Source organism: Melopsittacus undulatus, chromosome Z, assembly GCF_012275295.1.
Source record: "Melopsittacus undulatus isolate bMelUnd1 chromosome Z, bMelUnd1.mat.Z, whole genome shotgun sequence".
NCBI lineage: Eukaryota > Metazoa > Chordata > Aves > Psittaciformes > Psittaculidae > Melopsittacus > Melopsittacus undulatus.
This window is the reverse complement of record NC_047557.1, coordinates 67,775,862-67,803,514: the sequence shown is the minus strand read 5'-3', so window position 1 is coordinate 67,803,514 and position 27,653 is coordinate 67,775,862. Positions and strand designations below refer to the sequence as shown.

Sequence of the window (27,653 nt, the reverse complement as noted above, 5' to 3'; positions counted from 1 at the left end):
GCTTCATTTAGCTCTCACAAAATCTTTACAGCAGTTGGCCTCCAATAACTCTCAGAATGACTGAGCAATTTGGATGCCTTCCAAGGCTTCTTCTTTTCCCAGTAACCTACATTATTTCAGATTGAGTGTGTAGTGAAGAAAAATGTTTGTCAGTGTCCTGGGTTCAGCAGTAGCAGTCATTTTTCTCTTTTTTAGTAGCTGGTGCAGTGCTGGTTTTGACTTTCAGCCTGGGAACAGCACTGATAACACCGATGTTTTTACTTGTTGCTCAGTAATGTTTACTCTGTCCAAGGACTTTCTGAGTCTCACGCTCTGCCAGGCAGAAGGGGAAGCTGACAGGAAGCAGAGACAGGACACCTGACCCAAACTAGCCAAAGAGGTATTCCCTGCCACAGCACATCATGTGCAGTATATAAACTGGGGGCAGTTACCCAGAAGGGTAATATCACTGCTTGAGATGAGCTGGGTATTAGTCGGTGGGTGATAAGCAGTTGTATTTTCTTCCCTTGTTATTTTCCTTATTGTAATTATTATTGGTGGTAGCAGCAGTGGTTTTGTGTTATAGCTGAGTTACCGGACTGTTCTTTTCTCAACCCATGGGAGTTACATTCTTTTGATTCTCCTCCCTATATCTCCAGGAGAGAGGGGAGGAACTGGGGGGAGTGAGCAAGTGGCTGTGTGGTTCTGGGTTGCCAGCTGGGTGTAAACCAAACATGGTAGTAAGAAATCTTGCATTGCTGAATTTGGATATAGTTATACAGAAAAAACCTAGTATCTTAGACTGCTTCTCTCTGCTGCACAACATAGCATAGAGGGATCTGCTAAATATTTATCTGGTTTTTGTTCACAAATCACCAAAAGGAGCTGCACAACCACTTATTAAAATGAGGTGAGTGGCAGCTGTTTCCCTTCATATGATTACTTAGTGGTTGTTTTGATGCTGGACAAAATATAAATTTCAGGAACTAGGAAAAAAAAAAGTTTTTTTTAAAATATGTTCTCTTAGTTCTTCAATTCATTGGATATGCACTCAAGCTGCTAATGCTCTCATGCCTAAACCTCCTTCTAACCTTCCTCCGAAATGACTTACTGCTGAATTGAGGTTGGCCTCTAGCCTGTTCTGTGAAAGAAAGTTTGCTTCATAGAAATACCTGTTTCTCAGAAACTGCTAACTTTTCCTTCCTCTCACAGTTTTTATATTATTTCTGATATGCAAATGTCTGTTTTCCAATTGTAAAATTGTCTTTTTCTTCTTGAAAGCGAAAACAACAATATTAAACACCATTAGCTTTTCTATTTTCAGAGTGCTTGGCTGTGACTCTGTTTTAGTAGTATTTTCCATTTTGTCAACTTTCTCTATGGCTGTCATCATTTTAACACTGGAAGAAACTTTATATTCTTACATACAAATTTTAGAGTTCAATTCATGGGTTGTTTTTGTTTTTTTTTGGGGGAGAGGGAGGCAAGAAGATGGTTCTTTTCCCACCACACTGTGATGGCATGAGCTTAAACTGCATAAGAGCAGGGGAGGGGGAAGGGGGAAAGAAAATGTTCTGCATTTGAAACAAGGAAGCATTTTATCCCAGAGAAATTTCTTGAGCAGCTAGTAATGGTAATAGTGGCAGTTGACCTCCAGGTGGATTTTGTGTAAGCAGGGATAAGAGAGGTAAGTGTGCTTCATTCAAGGAGGGCTATGTGTACCTTCTATGGGTCCTACTAAGTTACTTTTGGTGTGTGAAGCCTGCCCTCAAGGGTTGGGTTTATTTGGATTTAATGACTCACGTAGGCTTGTGGATCAGCTTTATGAACCAAAGGGTGCTGTTTGATCCTGCAAAATGAAAGGGGATGCTTCAAGTATCCTTCTATATTCTAGAAACCAAAGGACTGAGTGACTTAGAGACAGGAATGATATGTGCTGTGCCTATGCTGCAAAGATAACTGTTCTTTGTGTCCTCCTGAAATAACTAAAAAATTGCCCTGTTGTTACCTGGGGCCCACAAAATGTGTTTCACAGATGGTTGCATCACATTTGTTTTCTAACAGTTCATCTTCAGACAATCATTGTTCTTTATGTTTTTTTTCCAGACATTGGGAAAAATGTTCCTACTTCAAAATGTATGAGTAGGGTTGAAGCAAAAGGGTGTGTTGCTACTGCCCTTCTTCTTCCCTATTGACACTCTACAAAGGGTCTCCCTATTCCTCTTCTTTGTTTCCTTGCATAAACATGTCTCCTCACTACTACCACCCCTTTTGATGCCCTCTCCTTACACTGTGTTCGTTCTTACCTGATTTACTGAATCTTTTCACATACCGAGCCGATGAAAGAATCTGGTTTAAATTTATAGGTGGCAGGAGAGGGGCAAGAGATTGCACATCTGTTGCATGTATTTTTTGTTTGTAAAAACTGTGTCCTCAGTAAAAGAAGCATGCCTTCTTGACCTGCCTTTTTCCTCTGAGCTCATAACCTGAGTTTGGTGTCAGGAAAATTATGATATTTGTAGCTCCATAATGAAATTTCACACATAGTATGTCACAAACACATACATGAAGTTTTGTCTGTGGTTTAGTTTCATGTCCAATAATGCCAGTGCAAATCTTAATGCTCTTAACATAGATCTGAGTGGAACACTTTGCTTTTGAAGTGCTGCCTTTGGTTTCCTGGAGACTGAGAGGCATTCATGTGCTGGTTACATGCAGCGTGCAACCTGAAGACTTTCTTTTATTCCATATGGACATATTCAAATATCGTTATTTTAATTTTTTAAGCAAGTGGAGCTCCTGCAGAATAATGTTCAGTCAGTTTTCAAGTACTGGGTTGTACAATCCAGCTTGCTCCAGCACAGTTTTAAGGAAAGTCAGATGCTTTCACATAGGTAGCCAAGTACAAAAAAAAAAAAAAAATCCCCTGGTGCTATGGCATTCATTAAGTAGTACATAAAGGCTCATGGTAAGCATTTCTAGATTATCTGAGATGTGAATCTGATTACAGGTATCTGGATAACTGTAATCTTACTACACCACAACAGAAACATGTGGTCTTTGGGTTACAGAACATGTTAGGTATTTGACTAAACAAAAATATGATAGTGTACACCAGTCTTCAAAGTGTGCTGATTGGCCATTTGTGTGGGTGTGTATAATCATACACATACATATATACACATGCAAACATCATACACACACTGATGTTTTTATCAGCAGTGACTGTTTCTTACCCCAGGAGATGCTGTCAGAAAATATCATAAGGAAAGAGGAAAAATTGTCACCTAGCAACCAAAGCTTTATGAAGAAAAGTTCTACGCTGACCAGCAGAGACAGAGTGAACCAGGGAGGTGGGAAGAAGCAGGAGCAACAGCGAACCCGCTGCCTGTCTGCTGCTCTGGTGCTGATCTCAGCCCTCTCATGGTAGGTGATCTGGGCACAAGGTTCATCTTGAAGGAAGTTTGGAGTTTCTGTCAAACTGGCTTGCATAGAATTTGGTTCGCAAAATAGGACTTTGGGATACTTTTTCATGGCTTTCAAATAGGGATCTGGAAATGATACAAATATCAAATTAAGATGGGGATCTACATTTTAATTTTATAATAGCAAGAAGTAAACTTGAGAGGAAGGGGCATTATACCTCTTTCATCTCATTTATCTTATCCTTTCCTACCACAAAACGAGACCTGATTAAGCAGATATTTCTTCTATTATCTGTTTAAGAAGAGATAAGCATTTCTCTTTTAAAGCCTTTGATAAATTAAGAGATTCAGAGTTAATATTACTTGCCCCCTCCTAAGTAAGGAAGCTGGGGAATAGTAAAAGACAGACTTGTTTATGAGGGGAAACAAAACATCTTGGAAAACATTAATACACCTGAATTGACACAACATTGAACAGGATACCAGGCTTTATTTGATCAAGGAATGCAATGTTTAAAAACAGGCTAGTGGATCGTGGTTGGAAATTGGAGGACATTACTTCTGTCACTTCTGCTGCATAGGCTTGCACATGGTCCATTTTCCTCATGCCTGTGCTTACATGACAGTATGAGTGGGTGTAATAGCATGTGAGTAGGATTGATTTGGCATACTATGCATGCGAGGCACACGCAACAGCTGCTGTTTTATTCCAGCACTACACCAACAGAAACTGCCCTCATATAGGTACTTCTGGCTAAGACTTTTACAGCCAGAGTTACAAAATACTGTATCACAACTGCACGCATTTCATAACCTGCAGATTTCATAACCTGTTTAAGAGTGGCACGGCAGCACAGCGATTTTGTTTCTTCATGGCTTCTTTTAAGTTCTGTGATGGGAAGAGAAGCTGTATTTTTTTATATTTGCAGTCACGTTTGTGCACTTGTCAGTCTCTGCCAGCGCCGCTTGTTTTGTTCAGTCACTGCCTCCACACCCTCCTCCCCAGATGTCATTTCACAGCGAACGCCAACAGAGAAATCCTGAACTCCTGCGTCTTACATTGACAGCCGATCCTGGATCTGGAACTGCCAAAATGGTGCAGTATAACGGGGTGCACCCGCCTCACTGGGGGCGGTGCATCCTTCCCTCCCCCGGCCAAACCGCAGCACACCGGGATGCCATTCCTCCCCTCGTGAAGCTGTGCCTCCCTGGAGCTCCTTCCGTAGGGCCGCTCCAGGCAGGATGTTGCTTTCAACCCCCGCCTTGGGGCTCGCTCTCTGAAGCCGGGGAGCGCCCGCGGGCCTGCAGCAGGGCTGGAAGGCGTCGCTGCCGGTGCGACCTTGCGCAGCAGCCGCAGTGCCCGCCCCCCGCCCCGCCCCGGGGCCGCCCCTCCGGACGTGTCCCCACCGCCCCTCCGGGCTGGGGGAGCCACTGCTGCAGCCCGGTCCGGCACGGAGGAGGAAAGACGAGGGAAGGGAAGGAAGGAAAAAAAAAGAGAGGACAGAGAAAGAGGAAGGGAGGAAAGGAAGGAAAGGAAGGAAAGGAAGGAAGGAAGGAAGGAAAGGAAGGAAAGGAAGGAAAGGAAGGAAAGGAAGGAAAGGAAGGAAAGGAAGGAAAGGAAGGGAAGGAAGAGAAGGAAGGAAAGGAAGGAAAGGAGAGTGGGAAGAGGGAAGAGGAAAGAGGAGAGGCCCGTCGTCGCAAGCCGCTTTATTCTTGTGTTTTCTGCAGCGGAGGAGGGGGCAGCCCCCGATAGGCATCCCGGCATGCTGAAAGTCACCATGCCCTCTTCCTCCTCCTCCTCCTCTTCCTCTTCATCCTCTTCCTCTTCTTCCTCCTCTTCCTCCTCCTCCGGCTCCTCAGCCGCCGGCCGCCCCGGGTCCGCCGCTCCCGACTACTGGATCGATGGCTCCAACAAGGACACCCTGGCCCACTACTTCGAGCTGGAATCCGAGCTGGGACGGTGAGGCGCGAGAGGGACGGGGATGGGGCTGGCGCTGGGGCTCGACTCCACGGCGGCAGGGCTCGCTGCGGCGAGAGCGGCAAAACTTTGTTGTGTGTGAACGGCGGCGGGAGAGCTTGTGGCTTTCACGACGTGTAGGCTTTCGAAGGAAAATTACACTTCTCGGGAGCCACGCTGTGCAAATCCTCGAGATAAACGAGTGATATTCAGGAGAAGGTGTCAGTCTGTTCCGGCAGATGCTGGTCGGCATGAACGTTGGTCAGGTTACCTGTATATTTGCATACCTGATATTATATCAGCTGAATGGTAGGCATCACTTTGAGAGCACTAAAATGCCAGCTTATTCGTAGTCTCACTTCATCTGAGACCTATTACTGTTTTCACTATTGTCAGCACCTTTAGACCTTGCACTGCCAAAACTCCCAGCTGAGACAGGGGTCTGTGAACAGGCCTCTGTTAGCAGAGTCTTCTCAGAGGAGTACAGCACAGATGAGCGAGTGGTGCATGTTCATTCATGAATTCTGCCCTACATGCTTCTGCCTGGCAACTTAGAGGTCCCAGGAGTTCAGCTTTTTTAAAGCCAAAGCTCAGTGTAAAATGCTGTTGCCTATGCAATTTTTACTTTCCAGTTACAGTTGGTTCATGTTGAATCTGTGGGTAGAAAATAAACTGGAAAAAAAAGGAAAAAAAGTGGAAACGACAGCTTTTTAAAGGGTTAAAGGGTTTATAGTAGGTGACTAAAATCTGTAAGTCAACAGGTAACAAACAGCAATTGTTAGTTTTGCCAGTGACAGTGAGATCCAGAAATCTAATGACAGTGAAATTCTGGATGACTGTGGGAAATTTTCAGGTGATAACATGGTTGCCGTGGTACTACTGTATTTTTACATGCAGTGAAAGTTGCTGCTTACTAGCCATACCTGTGCTTGTGCTGAAACTGATAGGACAGGAAGATTGGTAGAAATACAATGTATCATTCTTGGCTTGCTGGCTAGGTCTCAAGCATCTGCTACTACCTCTTTGCCCCTGTTGCTACTCATGCTAGCCGAAATTAAATAGGCATAAGTTATGTACACTTGGCACATTTATACTTCACTTCATTGCACACCTATGCAGAAACATAAAAATGTAAAGCAGGAAATATCAGTGTCAGTTTTGTGTCCAGAATTGACAAAAAAAAAAGCATACTGCTAATTAACAGCAGTTGATAACAACTCTGTTACCTGAGTTAGTACTGTTGTATGTGGTCTGTCTAAAATCCTTTCAGCATGCATGATAGGGACTTTGGACTTTATTTAAGAATAGTCTGTATCGGTGATACATCATGGATTTATTGAGTACCTTGGAAAGGGGTTTTAAAAGAACTCTCTTGTCTAAGGAAGCAAGGGTTAATGAAAGCTGAGGTGCAGTGGATTTTTCTGCCTTGCAAGGTGAGACAGTAGATGCTGAAACCCTAACAAAAGGATCGAATAAGGAAGATAGCCACACCCAGCTAGTGTAGAGATGCCGGCTACTAAATCTGCTTTGCTGTTAGAAAGAAGTAGGAAATAAGGATTTAAAGTAAAAAGAAAACAGAAGGTAATAACTGTCTTAATCAAAGACTATAAGGTAGGGAACGGAGAGAGAATAATTCTCGGAGGAATACATGCTTCAAGGGAAAATTACACTAATCGGTATAGCAGTGAGATCTCAGTCCTTAGGTCCCAAGGCTAGCTTTGAGATCCTTTAGGGGACAGCATCCAGAGTGTTAATGCTTATCTCAGCCCTCTGACAGCCTAGGTGATCCTACAAATCTGTAAGGGACGTCCAACAGTCCCTCTTGGTTCCTACGTGTAATACAAAACTGTTGTTTTCTCTTGGTAATCTTGTCTCCAATCTTTTAATTTTGGAGATGATTTTGAGCACATCTACAAAAAAAATTTGTTGCTTACATTAGTGGGGGTGAAAGTATATTGGCTGAGGCTGAAAAATGTGAATATGTAATCTGTTCAGATACAATAAATCAAAATAATACACTACATGTGAGACACTGTGCTAAAATATCTTTTAACAAATGCAGAGATTGGAAGAGGTCTTTTGTCAAATGCAGAGACCTGCATTTGGATAGCTATTGCTAAGTATGTGAATTTCCCTTTGGAAGGAGTGTCTTTTCTGCAAAGCGTTTGTGGAAAGTCCCTGATCCATGATGGTCAGTAATTCTTCCTCTTACAACAACTAAGAAGGCGTGAGAGAAGCGGAGGAGGGTACTGCTAACAAAAAAAATAATAGATGCCTAAAAGCTTGGGTAAGAGTAAACAGTTGACTTTCAATAGTGGAGTTCTACAAGGGTAAGTTCAGGTGTCTGTGCTGCTCAACATGGTCAGAAATAAAGGGGGTTGAATAATGATATTTTCTGGCCTTACTAAATTATTAAGGGTTTTAAAAACAGTGTTCCCTATGAAGAATTGCAGAAAGACCTTACTGGACTGTTAGGGCATTTGAATGGTGAATGAAATTCAGTTTAGATAAATAAAATAAGGGTGGAAGAGAAGCTGTGTGGTTGTTTCATTTTCCTAGTATATCCTATAGGGAGGTTAAGACAGAGATCTATGAAGATGCCGACATGGAGACAGAGATCTATGAACACCTAGCTTGTTTGCAGTTTTCTTTGATGAAACCTCCACAAGGCATCTGACAAAGCTAGCAAGTAAAAAAAGACCCACAGGTAAGGCCGTTTCAGCACACTGTGTAGTTACATGGTGGAACTCCTCCCTAGTGGATATATATGCACTAAAGGTTTCTGTGTGTTTAATGGGCAACTAGACAAGTTTACATTCAGGAAACCCATTCAGACTAATTAAACATGAAGATACTAACTACTGAACTGTGAATTCAACTGTTGAATGTTGTGAGAATATTCGACAGAACTGATATATGGTTGCTCTACTCCTATACTTTTCTTGAGACATCTCTGTTTAGCCGCTATTAAGAGAAAGTATTCTGGGCTAGACAGGCTTTTATTGTGACCCAGGACACCTATTTTTCTGTCCAGCTGAAATTCTATCTAGTTCACCTTTCTTTTAGCTCGTTTCTGACAATGCAGGAGGGAAGGTAAGGGGAGAAGGGAGTGTGTGTGTGTACCACATAACTGGAGTTCAGAATGCTGTAAATATTAAATTTTGGTCTTTGTTTTACAAAGAGTATCCATTCCTTCTCCGTGTGTTGCAACACTGGTCAATTGTTGACATTGGAATTTTGTGATAAGTGTATTTCATCTAAAAGATTATTTTCCACTTCCTCTTGGAAAAAGATTTTAATAACTTTAGGTTCTAAACTTACATGTTACTTAAAGACTAAAACCTTTTGTTAGCCTTATATAACCCATGGTGCATCTTTCGGTACAGAGTTTCTGAATTCAGGATTAGTCTAAAAATGGTATTCAAGTGAAGAACAAATTCAGTAACAATTTTTGATACTCAGCAATATGATAAAAAAGGAATTTATTAAAATTTTAGTTAAGGATTTTTAGTTAAGGAAAATTACATAACTATTTGAATTTAAACTGTCTAATGTTATTACTGTAGGTATATTTTAGATCTATTAAATGGTCAAGAGCAGCTGGAAGTATGCCTTAGGATTTTTAGGTTAAATAAAATAATAGTAACAAAAAACCCCACAAAAAAAACAACCAAAAAACACCCCAAGAAAATTTACAGGCATTTTTCTTTGTGTAAGAATGATAAAATGGGGTCTTCCAAAGTTACCTTTTTGTTTGTGGGCAGTGTTTGTGTTGTGTGATCCTTGCAGAGGACCTGAAACTGAAAGGCACTGAGTACATGTAACTTGCAGATATGAGGTTTCTGTCCTTGAGTTCTTAGCACAGACTTTAGATTCAGTGTGCTCTTTGAACTGAAGATTTCATAAAACCATAGAACAGTTTGGGTTGGAAGAACTCCCCAGATGCCATCCAGTCCAAACCCCCTGCAATGAGCACGGCCATGTTCAACTAGATCAGCTTGCCAAGAACCACATCTTGTCTGGCCTTGGGTGTCTCCAGGGGTGGTGTATCCACCACCTCTCTGGGCAACCTGTGCCAGTGTTTCACCACCCTCACTGCAAAAATACCTCCTCCCCACATTCAGCCTGAATCTTACCTCTTCTGCTCCAAAACCTTTTGTTCCATTGCAACAGGCCCTCCTAAAAAGTCTCTCCCCATCTTTCTCACAGGTTCCTTTTAAGTACTGAAAGGCCGCAATAAGGTCTCTCCAGAGTCCTCCCCTCTTCAGGCAGAACTTGTGAGTGCTGTCATAGTAGCATCTACTTTTTAAATAGCAGTAGTAAATGAAATCAGGTAACTTCTTCATATCAGCATCATTTTATAGAAATGGATTGGTTTTGCACTTTATGCTTTGAAGTTGGAACATGTTTTGCTTTGAAAGTGTGCCAATTATTTTCCCTTCCATTCCTTCATAAAAAAAAATAGGGCCTTTTCTCTGTTCTCCCAAGTAATTTGTTTTACAGGCTGCCATATTTGTTTTGAAAATCAGTTGCTCATTTTGCTTTGGGGTACTTTTAAAGTAGTTCAGTTCCTCCTTCAATACCTTTTTTGCTTTCTTGCTTGTGGCTTTTAGTATGGAACTGAGGATTTCCCAAAGAGACGCAGGCATGCTGTTGATGGCACATGGTGTTAGATGTCTGGATGTGAGCATGCAGTGCTTGGTTGAACCAGGATGAGGATTATCTTTGAGCAGAAACTGCCTGTGTAGGTTTGCCTGTCCTCCAGGTCATGTTGCATGATACAACTTGCTTATTACACTCACACCTTCAGGTAAACAGGAAGCATTTTCATGCAGGAAGTCCTGCTGATGGAGAAAGTTGATGTGGATCTGAGGCCTCATCTGTGGCTGCTGTGGTAGGTATACTGGACCTCATTTTGCAATAGGAGGACAGGAGATACAGAGAGCATGATGCACTTTTGATAGTGGCTAAGGTGGCAGGTGGATGTGGAAAGCAGTCATCTTCATGCATTGCATCAGCTTGCATAGCCCTAGTTGAAGATTTTATCTTCCTTTTCCTCTTGAAGGGATTCTGTCCACCTCATCTTTTCCCTTGAAAAATGGCCTAAGCATCTGACCATAGGCTCTTGTACAGTGAATGTGTGCTTTGCTCCTTCTACTGGAGCAGTGCTGTTGTAGAGAAGACAATCAAATGCTAAACTGGGCAGAAAGAGGATGTCAGATTTTTGTTAAGCAAGACACTGTTCTAAAAGGGGGGAAGTCAGCCCTTATCAAGATGCATTACTACAGAGAGTCAAAAATAAAAATTTATATGAAGCAATTAATGTTTTCTGTGGAAGCTCTATAGCTTCTTAAACCAGTGTTTCAGATTAAATTCCTCATTTAGGTATCATGAACCAGAACTTTCACTGAATAGCTTGGGTTTTGACAACTGAAATTCTTTATTCAGTGCAGGGAGAGTATTTTCTTCACCTTTTTTTGTTGATTCAGAATTAAAAATCTAGATTTTGAAAAAACAAAAAAAAATAAAAGTTACTTAATGCTCTAGCTATGGGGAGAAATACAGCCAGTTCACAGGACCAGATGAAGGCTTATCTGATGTGAAACCTGCTTAAAAGTTTGTGTTGGTACCAGCATCTTGCCACCATTTGTAACACTGATGTGCATATGCTGCGCTGCACTTCTTGCTAGTGTGTACCTTGATTATATGTGCTGGTGGTACTGCAATTGAATCTAATCTGCAGGTTGATTAGTAGGGTGCTTGTGATATCATGCATTGGACACAAAGTGCAGGTCAGCCTGCTCAGGTTTTAATTAACTTAGAAACTAAATGAAATATATATTGTATAAGTCAAAATTCAGCACTTAAAGTGGGCAATGGAAACTTAGTCATTGCAGAGTATTGCATCATCGCTGTATTCTTATTAGGTTGTGTACTCAATGCATTGCTCTGTCAATAAATTGAGGTGTTAGCTTTTTTGTATAATAGGAATGCTGAGGAAGTTTTGAGTAGCTGGAATGAGTAGGTGATCATCCTGTGTAATTTTCTCAGCTTTCTTGTACTTAAAAAGGAGCTATTAATAATAAAAATTATATTAGAGAGTTTTTACTTCTTTATTTTCAAGTTACTGAAATGAGTTAATGACTGGTTGTAAAAGCTGTTGTTTGTACCCATTTTTTTTAAATGGGGCAGACAGGGAAATAATAAATACTAAAAAAGACATTGGTCAAACCAAGAGCAGCACCACTGTATCTAAATGGAAATGCAAAAAGCTTTTAATTACCCTTTTCCAGCATGAGTGTCACTGTACTGTAAAAAGAATATCTCTTGTGAAATTGGTGATTATCCAGTTAGTAAAGATCTGCTTATTTTAGGGAGAGGAAGCATGGTAAGAATGCATAAATGAACAAGTCAACAGCAAATACACAAGTCTAGATGTTTGAATTCTGCTTCATTGTGGAAGCACAAGGGAGTATGTGTTATTTCTTTTTATGCAATCTTAACCCCAACTGATGGTTTGTATGTATTGTACATACGTAGATAAAAATAGTCAGTAGTAGGGGCAAACATAATGAAATTGTTCTTTTAGCTTGTTAGAGAGACAGTGCATCTGAAATTGAATAGGTATTTTTATTGCAGGCAATAACAGGAGAGAAATTACTTGGCTTGAACCACCAAATTACATGGTCAGAACTATGCTAATTCTTACACAAGTGAAGTAATTACCTGAACAACTTTTAAGTTGTAGCTTTTAAGTTGTGTTCCTTTCAGATGTGCAGTTACCCATGCTAGAACTCAAGAACCATAAAATGTAAAGTAAAAGATACGGAAGATGGGAACCATGTTGAGGAAAGAATAACCCCAAAAAACATGCTGCCTTTTCACAGTTAACTATTTATCATGTCTTTTTCGGGGGTATAAAGCAGTGGTAAAAGCAAGACCAGGTTTTATAATGCACAGCCTCAAAAAACAAAGTTAAAATTCAAGACAGTCAACAAACGTATAATATGTGCTCCAATGCATACCTTGCTGTGAGCATCTGTATGCCGTAGATAAGGTGCCAGAACTGCAACTTTACCTCAGAACTGATGTCATATCGACAGTCCTTTTCCCCAAATTGTTCTCAGTAGAAAAATGTCATGAATCTTCTGGCTTCTCTCAAGGCACTGTGGGAAAAAAAATAAAATAAAAAACACTTGGTTGGGTTTAAGGAAGAGGTATCATTCTCAAACATGGTATGTGTCTGCTTTTGCTCCCTCCCCCACCCTCTAGCAATAATTTTCCCTCCTACCAGTATTCCTAGTTTCTTCTTAATTCAGATTATCATAAATATACCAGTATTGCTACTTGTTTTCAGTCTTTTCTTCTTCACAGCACATGCATATCTGCGACATTCACTGCCTTTGGGAACTGATACTGCAACTTAAAATACTGAATTGACTGCGGTTATATTCATAAAGATTACCCCAGTTATTCCACAGACTTTGGCAGTGAAATTCATGCCTAAATGACATACATTAAGCCTGATTAAGCTGTATTAGGAGTGTTTCAGTATCTGCTAATGAATAATTTGAATGCAGGCTCCTTGGATTGTTAGTCCTTTCTGTCAGCTTTCTTTGTGTCAGTGTTCACCTATGACCTTACATTACAGTATCGGTTTTATTGAAGAAAAACTCAGTGGTGTTTAACTGCTTGGAAGTAAAACAGATGACAGTATTTACTGAAACTAACTGTGCTTAGTGTTGTCCCTAAAAAAGTAAGAGTTGCTATTGTGAACTCTGTAATTCATGTAGGTGCTGTAAATGCACACATGCAGGCACACCTCGGATGGATGAGCAGGTAACTTGCAAGTTTTTCTCATATTGCAACTTTGAGGAATGGGAATCCCTCAGAGAGTGTTCCCTGCTGAAAATGAAATTAATTATAGGTACTTAGAGGACTAATGTAACACTTAACTTTTAATTTTGAAATTCTTGTTCCATCTTGTATCAGTGATAGACAGCATAGCATTCTGAAGCTAGGTGAGAAGCCTTTCCAAAGAGTGGTGGAAGATGTAGGGTGTTACAGTTTTGAGTCTCAGGGTAAAAAGAGCATTTTAAGTTTTGCCTGAATAGAATCATAGAGCCATTTAGTTTGGAAAAGATCTTTAAGATCACAGACCGACTGTAAACCTAACACTGACATGTCCACTATGTCACTAAGGACCATACCTAAACATCTTTTAAATACCTGCAGGGATGGTGACTCCACCAGTTCCCTGAGCAGCCTGTTCCAGTGCTTGACAACAACCCTTTTGGTGAAGAAATTTTTCCTAATATCCAATCTAAACATAAAAAGGACATGGAACTGTTAGAACAAGTCCAGAGGAGGGCCTCTGGGGGACTGGAGCACCTCCCATATGAGGACAGGCTGAGAAAGTTGGGGCTGTTCAGCCTGGAGAAGAGAAGGCTGTGTGGAGACCTCATAGCAGCCTTCCTGTATTTGAAGGGGGCCTACAGGGTTACTGGTGAAGGACTATTCATTAGGGACTGTAGTGATAGGACAAGGGGTAACGGGTTGAAACTTAAACAGCAGAGGTTTAGATTGGATATAAGGAAGAAATTCTTTACTGTTAGGGTGGTGAGGTACTGGAATGTGTTGCCCAGGGAGGTTGTGAATGCTCCATCCCTGGCAGTGTTCAAGGCCAGGTTGGATGAAGCCTTGGGTGATATGGTTTAGTGTGAGGTGTCCCTGCCCATGGCAGGGGGGTTGGAACTAGATGATCTTAAGGTCCTTTCCAACCCTAACTATTCTATGATTCTAAACCTTCCCTGGTACTAATTGAGGTTAATTCCACATCTTTTCTTAGAATGTCAAACTTCTGCCAACAGCTGCAGTCCACATTTGCTAGTAAATGCCTAGTAGTAGCTACAGGTCACTTGATAAATTTTCTCATTTTTCTCCTCTTCTTAAATGGTGCATCTTCTCAGGCCACCCTTCTCATAACATGACGCAAAAAAGATCCTCCTTTCTTCCTCAGCTGCCATACTGCACCTCTGTGGACAGTGGAAATGGAAAAGCTACTTTGAGAATATTCTTCCTCACTTTTAAATTTTTCAAGAAAATGCAGAAGTCATTGTCCTAGATTTTGCATTTTCCACAACCTTGAATTTTGTTAGAACTTTCTTCTACTGGGAAGCAATACTCTTTAATCTGATCCCTCTTTCATTTAGAAATGAACATTTTCATTCACTTCAAAAGAAGGGTTATTAATGGAAGCTAAACTGACCTCAAAAATTTGAAGAGGAGACTGGAAAATGAAGTGAGCCTTATGGAACTCTGAAATTCTTCATTTATTGTACAGCATCAGACTTCATGGAGGGCTCTACCTTGAACTAGTAGTCATGTCAGGATTTGCCCTGCCTTGTAATTGAGGTGAGATAGTAGTATGCCATCCTGACAGTGATTTCAATTCCAACTGGGATGCAAAATACTTGTATTAAGTGTACCTTTCTTTCATATCATTCTCATGTGGAAGACTCTTTACTGAAGCTGTTTAAACGGTTTTTGAAAGACCAACATGAATTGTGAAAATTAATAATTCGCCATCTAGACTTTTGTCTCTGGGTTTCATAAGACTGAACACTAACAGCATTGAGATGATTAACACTGTTTCTTGATTTTTATCCTCTCTTGTCACAAGTATGAGCTGAATCTATCACTGGAACTGTTATTTTCTGACAATTTTTAAGTCTGGAAAGCTACAGATGGGGAAGTACTCTTTCATCTCCACAGACAGTGCTCTTCAAGTCATTCTGTCATTGCAATCATTATGAAACAAAGCTGATACGTTTTGCATTTAAAATACATTTAACATAAAAATTTAATTATTTTAAATGACAAAAGGTAACCTTTTGTTATAAAACAACTTTTTGGTTTGCGTTTAATAAATTTTGCCCATAATAGAGTGTACAAAGTTTGGTACATAGAAAAAAAAAACAACAAAGAAACACAACATAAAACGTACTTTCACATAACATAAACTTACCTATAATTTCCTAAATTCAGTCTTCTGCATGTTCTTTTTCTTTTTTGCCATCAGTCAGTGAATTGAAATGTTGGCCTAAAAGCTGTCTTTAATTCATTCAAATGATTGCTTGGGTAGGCATAGTTCTTGTTAAATGCAGATACTTGAGCAGAATTGGAGTTACTGGAAAACAAACTTTGCTAGTCTGCCTGTTGCTACACGGTAAATTCATTGCTCAGCGTGTCACCGAGAACTTTATTGCACCATCTGCACGTTTCAATGATGATGACTCTTTCTATGCATTGGTTTTATCATTCTTTCCCTCCTACTAAGCAGAGTTCTTGAGGGCAGTGGTGGTTGTTTCTCCTTTGCAGTGCCATGTAAATTATTTGATGGGGAGCCCAAATAATGATGCTTCTGAAAACTGTTTGGAGACTTGGCATGTGCCCTTGGCATTTGGATGTGTAAAGACAGTTACAAGAGAAGATGCACAAGGCTACCAGTCATATTTTTAGGGAAGACAAAATATATAAACTACTGATAAGCTCCCACTGTTTTGCCTTTGCTAAAGGGAAGACACACAGATACAAGTCTCTTGGAGCCTCTGAACAGCTACATGGGTACTTACCATCCACGGAAATTCTTCCTGTTAATTTACTATTGCAAAAGCTACTTTCTCAAGCTAAATTAAAGGTGTTATCCATGTGCTGGTACATTCTGTAGTCACACCTTAGAGATATAAAGTTGCATGTATGAGGCCACACAAGAATTTCCCTCTTTTCACCCAGTATTACATACTGGCTGTTGAGTTTGTTTGTGGTAACAGTGTTGGTTTTAAAGTACACAAATACATGATGTCATTTATATGGCACTATGTGATGTTAGATTTTCAGCTTATCTTTAGTACTGACCATTCATAGAATGTTTTGAGTGTAAAATAGGTCAAAGATGGGTAGTGAAGACCCTGAAGGAAACTATGACTGGGTTTAAGCTCTGAGAATGGGATCAAAGTTAGGAGATCCAAAATTTTATCTAATTGTCTAGTACCTTGAGAAGGTGCTTAGCTTCTCAAGCTGTGTAGACCCCTTCTGTTACCACTTCAAAGAAGCAAATAGTAATTGATCCTGCCTGTGTTGCACACTTGTTTTACAAATAGGTGGGTCACCTTCTGAAAGTGCCTCCATTAACTGTAGAGTATGGTTTGACAGCAGGAATTCAACCAAATACTTTTGCACATCTAAAATTAAGAGATCCACATTTAAAGAAATTTTGCAACAGCTTTGCAAGAGCTGTGCTGTAAACTGTTTCCTGAAGGATGAGTTCTGTGTTGTTAATGGTAGGTATGTGTACACAGTTTTATGCATCCAAGAATATCTATAAAGCAAGTCAGACCAATTCACCTGGCTTGACATTGTAAATAGAGTAATATTATATATTAAGGATAAAAGGCCTAAATTATCTGTTAGAGTTGAAAATTAATTATTGAATAATAGAGCATTCTCAGTGTTCTGGATGTAGGTTGTGTGAACTATCTTGCCACCAGACAGATGGAATTCTGTTTATGCAATGGTGTTGTATCATTTAAATGTGACTGGAAGAATCTTTTGCTGGATTTTGTTTTTAATGAGCTGTTTTGTTCTCTAATTATTTTTAATTAAATGTAAATTTTAATGGGTTTTGTTAATTTTGTTTTTTTTTTAATAGATAAAAAAAGTATCTGTGATAACAGAAGAAGTGGGATAGCTGTTCTGGTAGAGCAGTTCAGCGTGGGTGAAGCTAAGTGATTACACTTCTGACAGAATTTTTTAGGAACAGCTTTTGAAACCCAGGTTAGGAAAATAAAAAGTACTGATGCATTATATAGGTTGATTTTACAATCAAGAGTTTCCTAATCAAGAGTTTCCAAGAATTTTCTAATGGCAGATTTGAAGATAAATATATCTATATCTAAACAGCACCCTGAAACATAACTGAAGCTTGGAAATTAGTCTAACTTCAGATTTACAAAACTATCTTTTCTACAGATTGCAATTTAAGAATGTATGTGGAGTATGTCACAGCTTTGTTTATTCCAAATAAGCGAATGTGATAAAGAGCAAATAGTTTCTCAGTCTTCATGTTCATTTTTACAGACAAAAACATATTACCTTGAAAGTATCTTCCCACATATCACTAACAGTAATTTCATTCCATCATTTCAAATACACTGGGGAAGGAACTTTCAGAAAAAGCAGACTGTCAGGAATATAGGCAGATACGGAATGTACACACGCACAAACATGCACACCCCTACCATTTTTGTAATTTTTCCATTAACTGCCAAAAAGGTGGGATTTTCAGTCTTCTCAGAAAACATTTTAATCCCTTTTGCAGAATGTATTCATTTTAGTTATGATCAGGTACTAGAATCTACAGGTTGTCTCATTCTACATACAGAACCTTGCAGAGATGACTCCTTATAATTGCTCTGTACAATCTCTGAAGATGCTAAAGTACACAACAACCATAGGCAAGGAGCAGGACCAGTCATTGTCTTAACTTGCAGTAAGGTTTATTTAGATGAGCTATTGCGAAAGTGCAGAATAGATTTAAAGAGGTGGTCCAGTAATGCGGACCTCTGTTGAGTAGTCTACACCAGTGGGCCTCTCAGTTAGTCATCATCTCCTTTTCTTCCTCTCCACTGCCCACACACCTCTCAACTCCTTGGTTGTCTCCAAGGTCAGTTACCTAATTGGTATTAGGTCAATTGCCTAATATTTGGGTTCCTCCCCAAGCTTCTGCTTGCCTATATTACTGCCCTTTTCTGTCTCTTCCCTTCAGCAAGAGGCTCAGGAGCCCTGGGCAATTGAGGAATCAGGGTCCGAAGCAGAAGATGTTTCTGCCCCTTTTCAGTTCTACTTTCTGTGACCTTGCAGCAGTGCTACCAGTATGCATAACCCAAGGAAAGCTGATGGGTTTTTCTTCTGCTTTGAATGTCACACAGAATGGTGATTATTGGGCTTAATGTCTGTTTCAGTGAGCTGAAATGAAAAATGAGAATATACCATGAGAAATGGCATATATGCCACTGCACATCTCAACAGGTTTGGGTTTTTTTATTGTTCTAGACAGCACTTGTAGGTCCCAGTAATGTTAGTTTTTATTTAGGCTACAGTGACTGCATAGGGGCATGGATAAGTCTCTTGCAATCTATTTTGAGTAACTAAAATTCCATTAATATCAAGGATTAAAGGATCCTCTGTTTTGCCCAGCAAGTTTCACAAAGTGTCTTTTAATGCGGTAGTCAGTGGAGAGTTTCCATGGTCTTGTGATATTTTGCATAGGTTGGGAGAGAAAAACCCTATCAGCATCATTCTGTGTGACTAGTGGCTGCAGATGCCTCAGTGCATGTATGCATGCATTATGACACCTGTATCAACATTTTGTATATCTAACATTTCAACAAATAATTACATTGATCAGGGAATGCTGGGGCTTCTTCTAGGCTCTTGAATAAATCAGGGGAGTTAAAGGCAGTGAAAGACCCAGTTTAGTTATTCTCATACTGACGAAAAGCAGCAGTTTGGAATAGGATGGTGCTTGCCTAAACTCCTGTTGAAGCTGAACTTTGGAAGGTGGCTTGGTGAGAATCCAAGCTGTAAAACCTGGTTCCTTCAGAACTGAAAGGGCTTATTTCCCCAGTAAAAGCTTTACCAACAAATGTCCTGTCCCTTCCAGACCTACCTCCCTTTCTCCCTTCCTCCCAGCTCTCCATCCATCTTTCAATCTTCTTTCTGTTCTTTTTTCCTTCTTTCTCTCCTTTCTATCTTTTGTCTTTTTCTCTGTTGTTCTGTCTGTTGTTTTTTCTTTCTCCCCTTTCTCCCTCTTTTGTTCTTTCCTCTCTCTCTTTCTCTCTCCCTTTCTCTTTCTCCTCTTTCTCTTTCTTTCTCTTTCATCTCTGTATCTTTCTTTGTCTTTTTCTTTCCCTTTTTTGGGAGGACATTCTTGACATCCAGCACTCAGACATCTGTATGGCCCTCTAGCCATGTTCCAGACTCAGAAAATAAACATTCTACAAGGCTCTATTTTTTTTTCTTCTCACCCAGTTAGCAAATAAACTGTGCTATGTCAAATAGAAGTTATTTATGTCCCATTATAACAACCCAGAAATTTTCCAATCTGTTTCCTGCCTGTTTCTTGAACTTCCATTACCAAAGACTTTGATAAGATGAACTGTGACTTTGTATTCCCAGTGTATTTATGTGACCCAGTCTTCATAAAATAAGTTTTCTGAATGTTGTGCATTTGGCAGGAAGTAGAAGAAATCAATTTCTTTAGGCTATTGATTTTATTCATTCATCTGGTATGCTACAAAAATAACTAGTGTAGTAAAGAAGAATTAAAGAAGTTCTGAATTTATTTTTGTGGCTACTGCTTTGAGTAATTCCTTTTGAATGAAACTCCAACATATGAGCATGTTCTGCACTGTATCATGTTGCATGGCATGACACATCAGGGATGCTCCATGCTATTGTACCCCTATGGGTGAAAGAAGTATTTCATGTTGTACTTCGGTGTCATAATTCCTCCTGAAGTACTTTAGGTCCATAAGACTATTTTTGACTTTCTTAGCATAGCTTCCGGTGTGACATTTGAGACTGTGCTCATACAGTGTACAGAAACTTAGTTATGAAATGCATAATACATTTCTGTATCTTTGTTTTTATGCTATTATCTGTATTTTCTCCTAGCATTTGTACTCCACTGTTGCAAGGAGAATATTTCCAGACATTTCCATATAGTACTGCTTTGTATGATTGCTGTCCCTGAGTCAGCGTTTGCATATATTCATATTTCATGATGTTATCTCTTACCTCTTGAGCACTCATTTTCTGTTAGTTGCTAATGTCTGTTTATAGATACTTTTGAACAAAAGCCAGAGTGATACAAACTCTTCAGACATATATACAGCTCTGTTTCGAAGCATAGTTTTTACACAAGAAAAAGCATTTGGATTTCATCAAATGGAAATCGTAAGTCACTGTGTTTGGAGCTATGCTATCTTAACATCATTCGGAGACTGTATTTTTTGCTGTCCAGTTTACTCTAATGGGTTGTATTCTTTTGTTCTGCAACTCCTGTGGCTTACCAGCTTGCTTATACAAAAGCTTAAAGTGCCACAAATATCTGCCTTCAGTTCTTCAGCTGGGCCTTACTTCAGACAGGGAGAAAAATACTTTCTTTTTAATTTTTATTGAAGTCTTTAATTTCCTTTTCTGAATGATTTTCTGACACCGTTAGTAAACATTGTGCAGCAGTTTTTTTGGTACCCTTACTAAGTGCTCACACAGAAAGAAGGAAGAGCATGTTTCTCTATGCCTGAAAGACAAAGCCCCATCCAACCTGGCCTTGGCATATTTTGGACTGCTTCTTGTAGCTGTGTTTTCTGTTGGTTCTCCTAAATGCTCTTTTGCCTTACATTTGACTACTTGAGATCTAGCTTACTGGTTCCAAATTTGACTTCACAACAGCAAATCCAATATCCAGCTTGTTATCTGTTATAGCTTGTACTGTATGACTACAAAATTATTTTCTGGTAATTTTTTAAACAACATCATATTTGGCAGTGAGCAAATGTAGGTTACAAACTGCTGTTTTGTGTTTGTTCGATTTTTTTGTGGGTTTTTTATATTTTTTAAATTTTCTTACCTTTTTATTTATCTACTTACACTCCTATTCATTGAAGCCACATGCTTAACCTCTTTGGTATACTGTTAATATCTGAAACAGCAGTTTTGAGTCTTATAGTAGTCAAAGTTTTTGTAACGAATAATCTGATATATCATTCATATTTGTAATTCTTCCTTGTCATTCTCAAGGGACAGTGAGGATCAGAAATAAAGTTGTTACCATGTCATGGGGAAGGTCAGCAGAGATAGCCCTTGATTTCCTGACTTTTGGTTCTGTTGTTTATTCCCAGTGGGATCCTGCTGCTCCACTTCCAAACAAACACAAAGTTAGGCTACGGGGATTTGACTTCTGTTGTTAAAATGGCATTTTTATTATTCATTGTAGTTTGTGGATAAAGCAAAGGCTCCTTGCACAGCTGAGGTATGCTGTAAATCTGTGGGTATTGCTGGAAATATAATGTTGAAAAAGCTTTAATTTAGTGAGGTACCAATCTGTACCTTCTCTTTGAAGTTTGAAAGACACCAATTGTTTTTATAAACTTGGCCTTCCATTCAGTAGAACTGTAAGTTGAAAATAGAATGAATATTAGTTAATTGGATTAGTTTAGCCAGTGGAAGTGACTACTTGATTGTAATGCCTAGTGAACAGTTACTATGATGTTTGTTTTTTCTTTTTTCATACTGAACAAATGGAGACTTTGTTGACGTCTGTTCACAAAAGCAGTATATACCACCCACAGACAAGGAGACATTCCTGAGAAGTCTGTTAGTAATTTTGCTAGGTATTTTGTATACTTAGACTCACTCAGATGAATTTTCCAGATAGATTCAAAGAACTAATTTACATAAAAGAGAAACTTAGATTATATATAAACATAAAGAAGTAAAACACATTGCCAGTATATTTGCATAGAGTGTGCCTTCAGTTTTTTAGTTTTGCTCAGTCTTAACACTATTATGTTTCTTTCCCACCATATACTGGGTGCAATTTTACTCTTTGAATGGGGAGATGCACAAATATAAGTCTAGCACGACATCTTTGTCTCTAAACTGGAGTGACATGAATTTGATGGATAAAGAATTGGCTGGATGGCCTTATGCAGAGTTGCAGTCAACAGCTCAATGTCCAGCTTGAGATGAGTAACGAGTGGTGTCCCTCAGGGGTTGGTGTTGGGACCAATTCTCTTCAACATCTTTGTCAGTGACATGGACAGTGGGATTGATGCACCCGAGCAAGTTTGCCAGTGGCACTAAGCTGTGTCATTCAGCTGATATGCTGGAGGGAAAAAATGCCATCCAGGGGGACCTTGACACACTTAAGAGGTGGGCCAGTGCCAACCTCATGAAGTTCAACCAAGCCAAGTGCAAGTTCCTACACCTGGGTCAGGGCAATCCCAGGCACAGCTACAGGTTGGGTGGAGAAATGATGCAGAGTAGCCCTCAGAGAAGGACTTGGGGGTTCAATTCACAGGGAGGAGTTTTAGGTCCTGTGAGATATCACAAACTCTTAATAATTCACATAACCGTTAGTGTTTGATATATCATTTGTGACAGGCTTAAACTGAAGAGTGAAATGATGATAGTGTCTACATCTGATAGCAACAGCATACTTGGGAGGAAAAACCAAAACCTGTAAAGTTTGAGTAGTCATAGCATTGGTAACATAAAATTTTTAATTTTTCCAGGTGCTTCTGAATTCTAGATTTCTAAATTAAAAAAATTACTATAAAACTGGCAGCGCTTGTATGTGTACTTCTGGTTTTTCTAAAAAAAATCTGCTCATTTATCTAGCTCAAAATCTGTCCATTTCAAGGTTTGGGAGTTTTTTTTGAAGTAAGCACTTCCATTCAGTTGTGTAGCTCTAATGAAATAAAAGCCAAGTTTTCACCATGTAAGTGAGACACAACTATACTATTGCTGTTTTACAATAATGACTGTTATGAGTTCAAATGTAAGTTTACCACCTCTTTCAGAATATTCTTCAGTAATTTTGACTAAAAAGTTCCTTATAGAGTCATTTAGGTTGTAAAAGGCCTCTAAGGTATTTTTTTAATGGACTTAATTTATGAATTGCTGTCTTTGACTTTGTCCTTTTTTTTTTTTTCCTAAAGATTGTGGGGATGGAAACAATAAAAACCCAACAATTCAAAAATTGACAAAAATATTTTTTTTCTTGTCAATAATTTGACATCTTGTTTGCATTTCTCAAGGTGGGGAAAATTCTGCAAGGTGAAAAAGCAATATCCTTCAAAATATGATTTCACCCTTTTATGAAGGCTATGTTAGAAGCTTTTAATCTGGTTTAGGGTAATGTTTCTACCATACACAGTGAATGTAAGATTTCAGTTTCTTGAACTTTTAACAGTTTTTCCTGAGTCATTCTACTTTCATGAACATAGAAACAATTTTTACTGTCTATAATTCAGGAAAAGTTAGCCTTCAAGCTTTTCCTGTTCTCAAGAAAAAAAAAAATTAAAAATCCTATTTCAGTAAGAAATTTATACAAGAGAAAAAAATTTTTAACAAAGAAACCAGAAAGAGAGAGCTGTGTTACCTTCAGTTTTAAAGGAAGAGTCCCTTATGATTCTGGAGGAGTGCTGAAATACATGTACAGGTGATCTGAAAGTGGTGTCACAGCAGTGCAAGTGCTATGATATCTAAGAAGTTTACTTACGCATTCTGAAGTTGCTAATGCAGTGGTTGCTAGTACTGAAAATAATATATCGTTAGCATCTAGATGGTAAGAAAAAAGGTTTTCCAACTTACATCACTGTTTTTTCAATAACTGTTTTGTTTTGGTTTTTTTTTTTTTTGGGTTTTTTTGTTTGGTTTTTTTTTTTTTTTTTTTTTACAGAATAGAGTTATAGAGAGCATGTTCTCTTGTCCAATGTAGATGTATTGGTTGGCCCGTTTCAGACATTCTGGTTCCAGCAGAAATTAATCCAGCATAAGTTTCTGCTCTTACTTTTAAGAGCTGCTTCTCTGTCCTGTAGATAATGCAGGTGACTGCAATATCTGTACAAATCCTGAAATAACCTTTCTTCTGCAAGGCACCACTGAATATTTTAAATATACCAACTCTATCTTCAGAAATAATTGGGTATAGGTGATATAAAATAAACCCTAAGTGATTCATAAGAATAGGCTTAGTTTTTAGTTGGATTGTGGAGACATGAATAACTGTCTGTCTAAATCCATTTTCAAATATAGGCTAACCTTACTGTTCAGCAATTTCATAAGTTGGTATGGTGTGAAATAACTTCACTCAACCTATGTGTTTGTCCTTTTAATCAAGAAACTAAATTCTATAGTTAGGAATGCAAGTAAGTAAGTAAGTGCAGTAACTAAGTGCAGTTATGTCAAGCTGTGAAAGTTTCTTTCTCCTCTTCCCCATTACCTGATCTGTAGTGGCTGTTGCTATCACGCAGCTGTCAAACACGCATGGAATAAATTCAATGTAAAGCTAGCATCTGTTGCGGAGCCTCCTGCTGGCCCTCATGCAAGTCCTATTAGTCCAAAACCAGTGTCACCTGAGTGAGTGAAAAGTATGATCCTAGAATCATGGAATTGTTTGGGTTGGAAGGGACCTTAAAGTTCATCTAGTTCCAACCACCTGCAGTGGGGAGAGATACCTTCCTCTAGACCAGGGTGCTCAAAGCCTCATCCAAACCTGGCCTTAAGCACTCCCAGGGATGGGGCATTTACAACCTTGGGCAATATGTTCCAGTGCCTCACCACTCTCACAGTAAAGAACTTCTTCCTTGTATCCAATCTATATATACCTTCTCTCAGTTTAACCTCAGTAAGATTTAATGCTATTACTACTTGCTCAGTATATATAGTGAGAAATATTTAGGAATATTGATAACACATTAGAATTTTCACATGGTCATATGAAAGTATAGCATCAAGATGAGATAGTAATGTGAAGGAGCTCATTCATTGAAATTATAAATAAAACCTGAGAGTAGTCACCAGTGGCTGTCTATTTTTGTCAACATGTAGAGCAGACAGATGCACAATCAAGATTATTTTAGGAGATTAATCATGAGCACATATTCTTAAAACTATCACTTGAAGCTACAAAACTCTCTGCAATTACAACAGTCCACCCAATGAGGATCTGATATTAAAGCACAGAAAAGATCAAACACTTGAGAAGGTACAGGCAGCAGATAGGTGAAATATCAAATATTAGAATAAATTTCTTGTTTGGGCTTTTACACTGAACATACTTTTAGTAAAATTTTATGTGTCCTCACCTTGCATTTCCTCAAAATGCTGACTTAGGTCCTATAAATGTATGGAGCAGAGTAATACCCAGATGGCAAAGGATTAATTAGGAATATGCTTAGATCATAAGCCATTCATGTTCTGTCAAAGATGTCTAAATTTACTTTCAGAGAAATTTTGAACTTAAAACCTGAAAGGGATGGATCAAAGGAAAGATACAAGACTTGAGGCTCTGCATGTTTCGGTGACAACAAGAAAACAGATGCAGCTTTTCCTTTTTCTGATTGTCTGACTCTCATAGAACTCTTTCTAAATTAAGCTTTGGAGCAGACTCAAAAAATCTTTTCCTTCAAAATGAATCTTTTTTTAATGCCTTCCTTGAAATCCCATTTTATTTATTAATTTATGTAAGTGTGTCTGCAACAAAAGGAAAAGTTTTCAGATTGATCATAGTTGTGAAGATTACTGGTTTGCTGTGAATCAATACAATTTACTTGTGGAAATTATGAAGATTTGGAGGACTTAAATGAGAATATAAGCTTATTTTTAAGAGTGAAAGGCTTTGCCAGTAGGAGAGTAGTATAAAAATAGAAACCTGTAAGAGAGAACAAAAATATGTGGTTCTGTTCTGAACAGTAATATTATGAATAGCATTGTAGAGTTTGCACAGATAAAAATTCTTTTTGTAGAACTCCGGATTAAAATTTCATATTTTTAGAAAAGATTTTATTTTTTTTTAGCTTAGTCCTTGTAATAGTGCTTGACCACTAGTAATGATTCTTCAGCCTGAACAAAAGTGTCAACTTGTGATGGCACTTGAGGACTGTAGTAAGTGGTATTATCCTTATGATTAAAATTAAGCATGGGTTTAAAAGCTGTAATAGGTTAGGGTCATATAACACAGTGCAACCAAGGATGTTCTGTTAAAGAGTATGAGCTCACTTGCCATTCTGTTCACTTTTGCTTTGCAGACAAAACATCTAAAAATCTGCCATACTATCTCTGAGTTCATAAAACAAGCTCAATTTCCAAGTCACCATCTTGCATATTAGCAAGATAACTGTCCACAGTTGTCCTCTATAGGTTTAGTCTATAAGGTGCTGCAGTGATTACTAAAATGTAGTGAATTAAGTATGTTTCATAACAGTTTAATACAGCATAGGTACCTGCATTTTCCTGAGGGCAGATGCAGCTCACATGACTTGTGCACAACTCCTACACATTAAGGTGCCACTGGAGCAGTTGCTAATGCAATCACCTGATCAGACAGCAAGGCTGGTATACTCCAGGCCTTTGCTGTGGGAAGAAGCACTTTCATGTAACCTAAGGCACACTTTATTTCAGAAGTGAATTACTTTTAATTTCTAAACAGCTTGCATGGATTTATTTTAGGTACATATAATCTGGGGATTTTTACTACAACTTGTGATTTTGTTGACTTGAAATTTAACTGTTTGCTTCTATGCATTATGTTTGGTTGTTGTTTTTTTTTCTAGGAAGAAAGATAATTTCAATGATTTATGAACTCAAATCCAAAATCTTTAAATAGGCAGGAAAATTAAAAAGTCAAGAGTAACTGCAGATGTGTCTTCTGTCAGCAAATCATGAACAGCAGTTATTTTAGAAAGCTGCATGGAAGAGGGGTGGAGGCTGAGTAACAGTAAGGATCCAGAAAATGTGAGATCCAAAATGCAGCAGCACTTGTATATGTGTCATTCAGAAACTTTTTAGCTCTACCAAACTTGGACATGGGATCAAAACCAAGTGGTAAGATTGCCTACATTTTTTCTTTTAATAAAAGGAGAGTCAGTGAGATGTGTTAATAAGTCTTTCCTAACTGCAAAATAATTTTTTGTGTTTTTAGAAGTAAGACTGCCTTCCATAAAGAGCAATGTCTGCAAATTGTATTTGAACCAAAGGGTGGGATTAGTTTTAGTTATTTCTGCAGCACTGTGCATTTATGTAATAACGTATATACGTTTATGTAGCAGATCTGGAATAGATGAGTTCTGGACTTTGCAGATGCTTTTCCCGAGGGCATTGTTTTGACCATAATGAAATTTGAACATAAACTGGAGAAACAGAGATAGTGAATAATTACAGCTGTGTAAAACCCAGGTCAGCTGTTGCTTATCTACAGCATCATTTATAACCCAATTACTATCATTATTAGAATAGACCAGAATTGTTATTAAAATACACATTCTTCACACAATCTTAACAAACCTCACTTGCATTAGTAAGAATTCCCTGTCCAAAGTCAAAATAACATCATCACACCACTGACAAAGGTGGACATTTTACATGCACTCCACGCTCAGCCTTTCACCACAATTACAACAAAAGCTGTAAAAGTTATCACCAGTTTCTTGCTGCAGACCAAC

General features: G+C 38.7%; 1 protein-coding gene across 1 annotated transcript in view; it reads left to right on the top strand.

Annotated features, from left to right (window-relative positions):
• Positions 1–5,042: 5,042 nt before the first annotated feature.
• Positions 5,043–27,653, top strand: part of CAMK4 (calcium/calmodulin dependent protein kinase IV) — a 144,527-nt gene continuing 121,916 nt past the window's right edge. Inside the window, exon 1 of the mRNA XM_005142063.3 lies at positions 5,043–5,364. Within this exon, the coding sequence (XP_005142120.1) occupies positions 5,168–5,364 (197 nt within the window). The 5' untranslated portion in view covers positions 5,043–5,167. The remainder of the gene's footprint in view (positions 5,365–27,653) is intronic.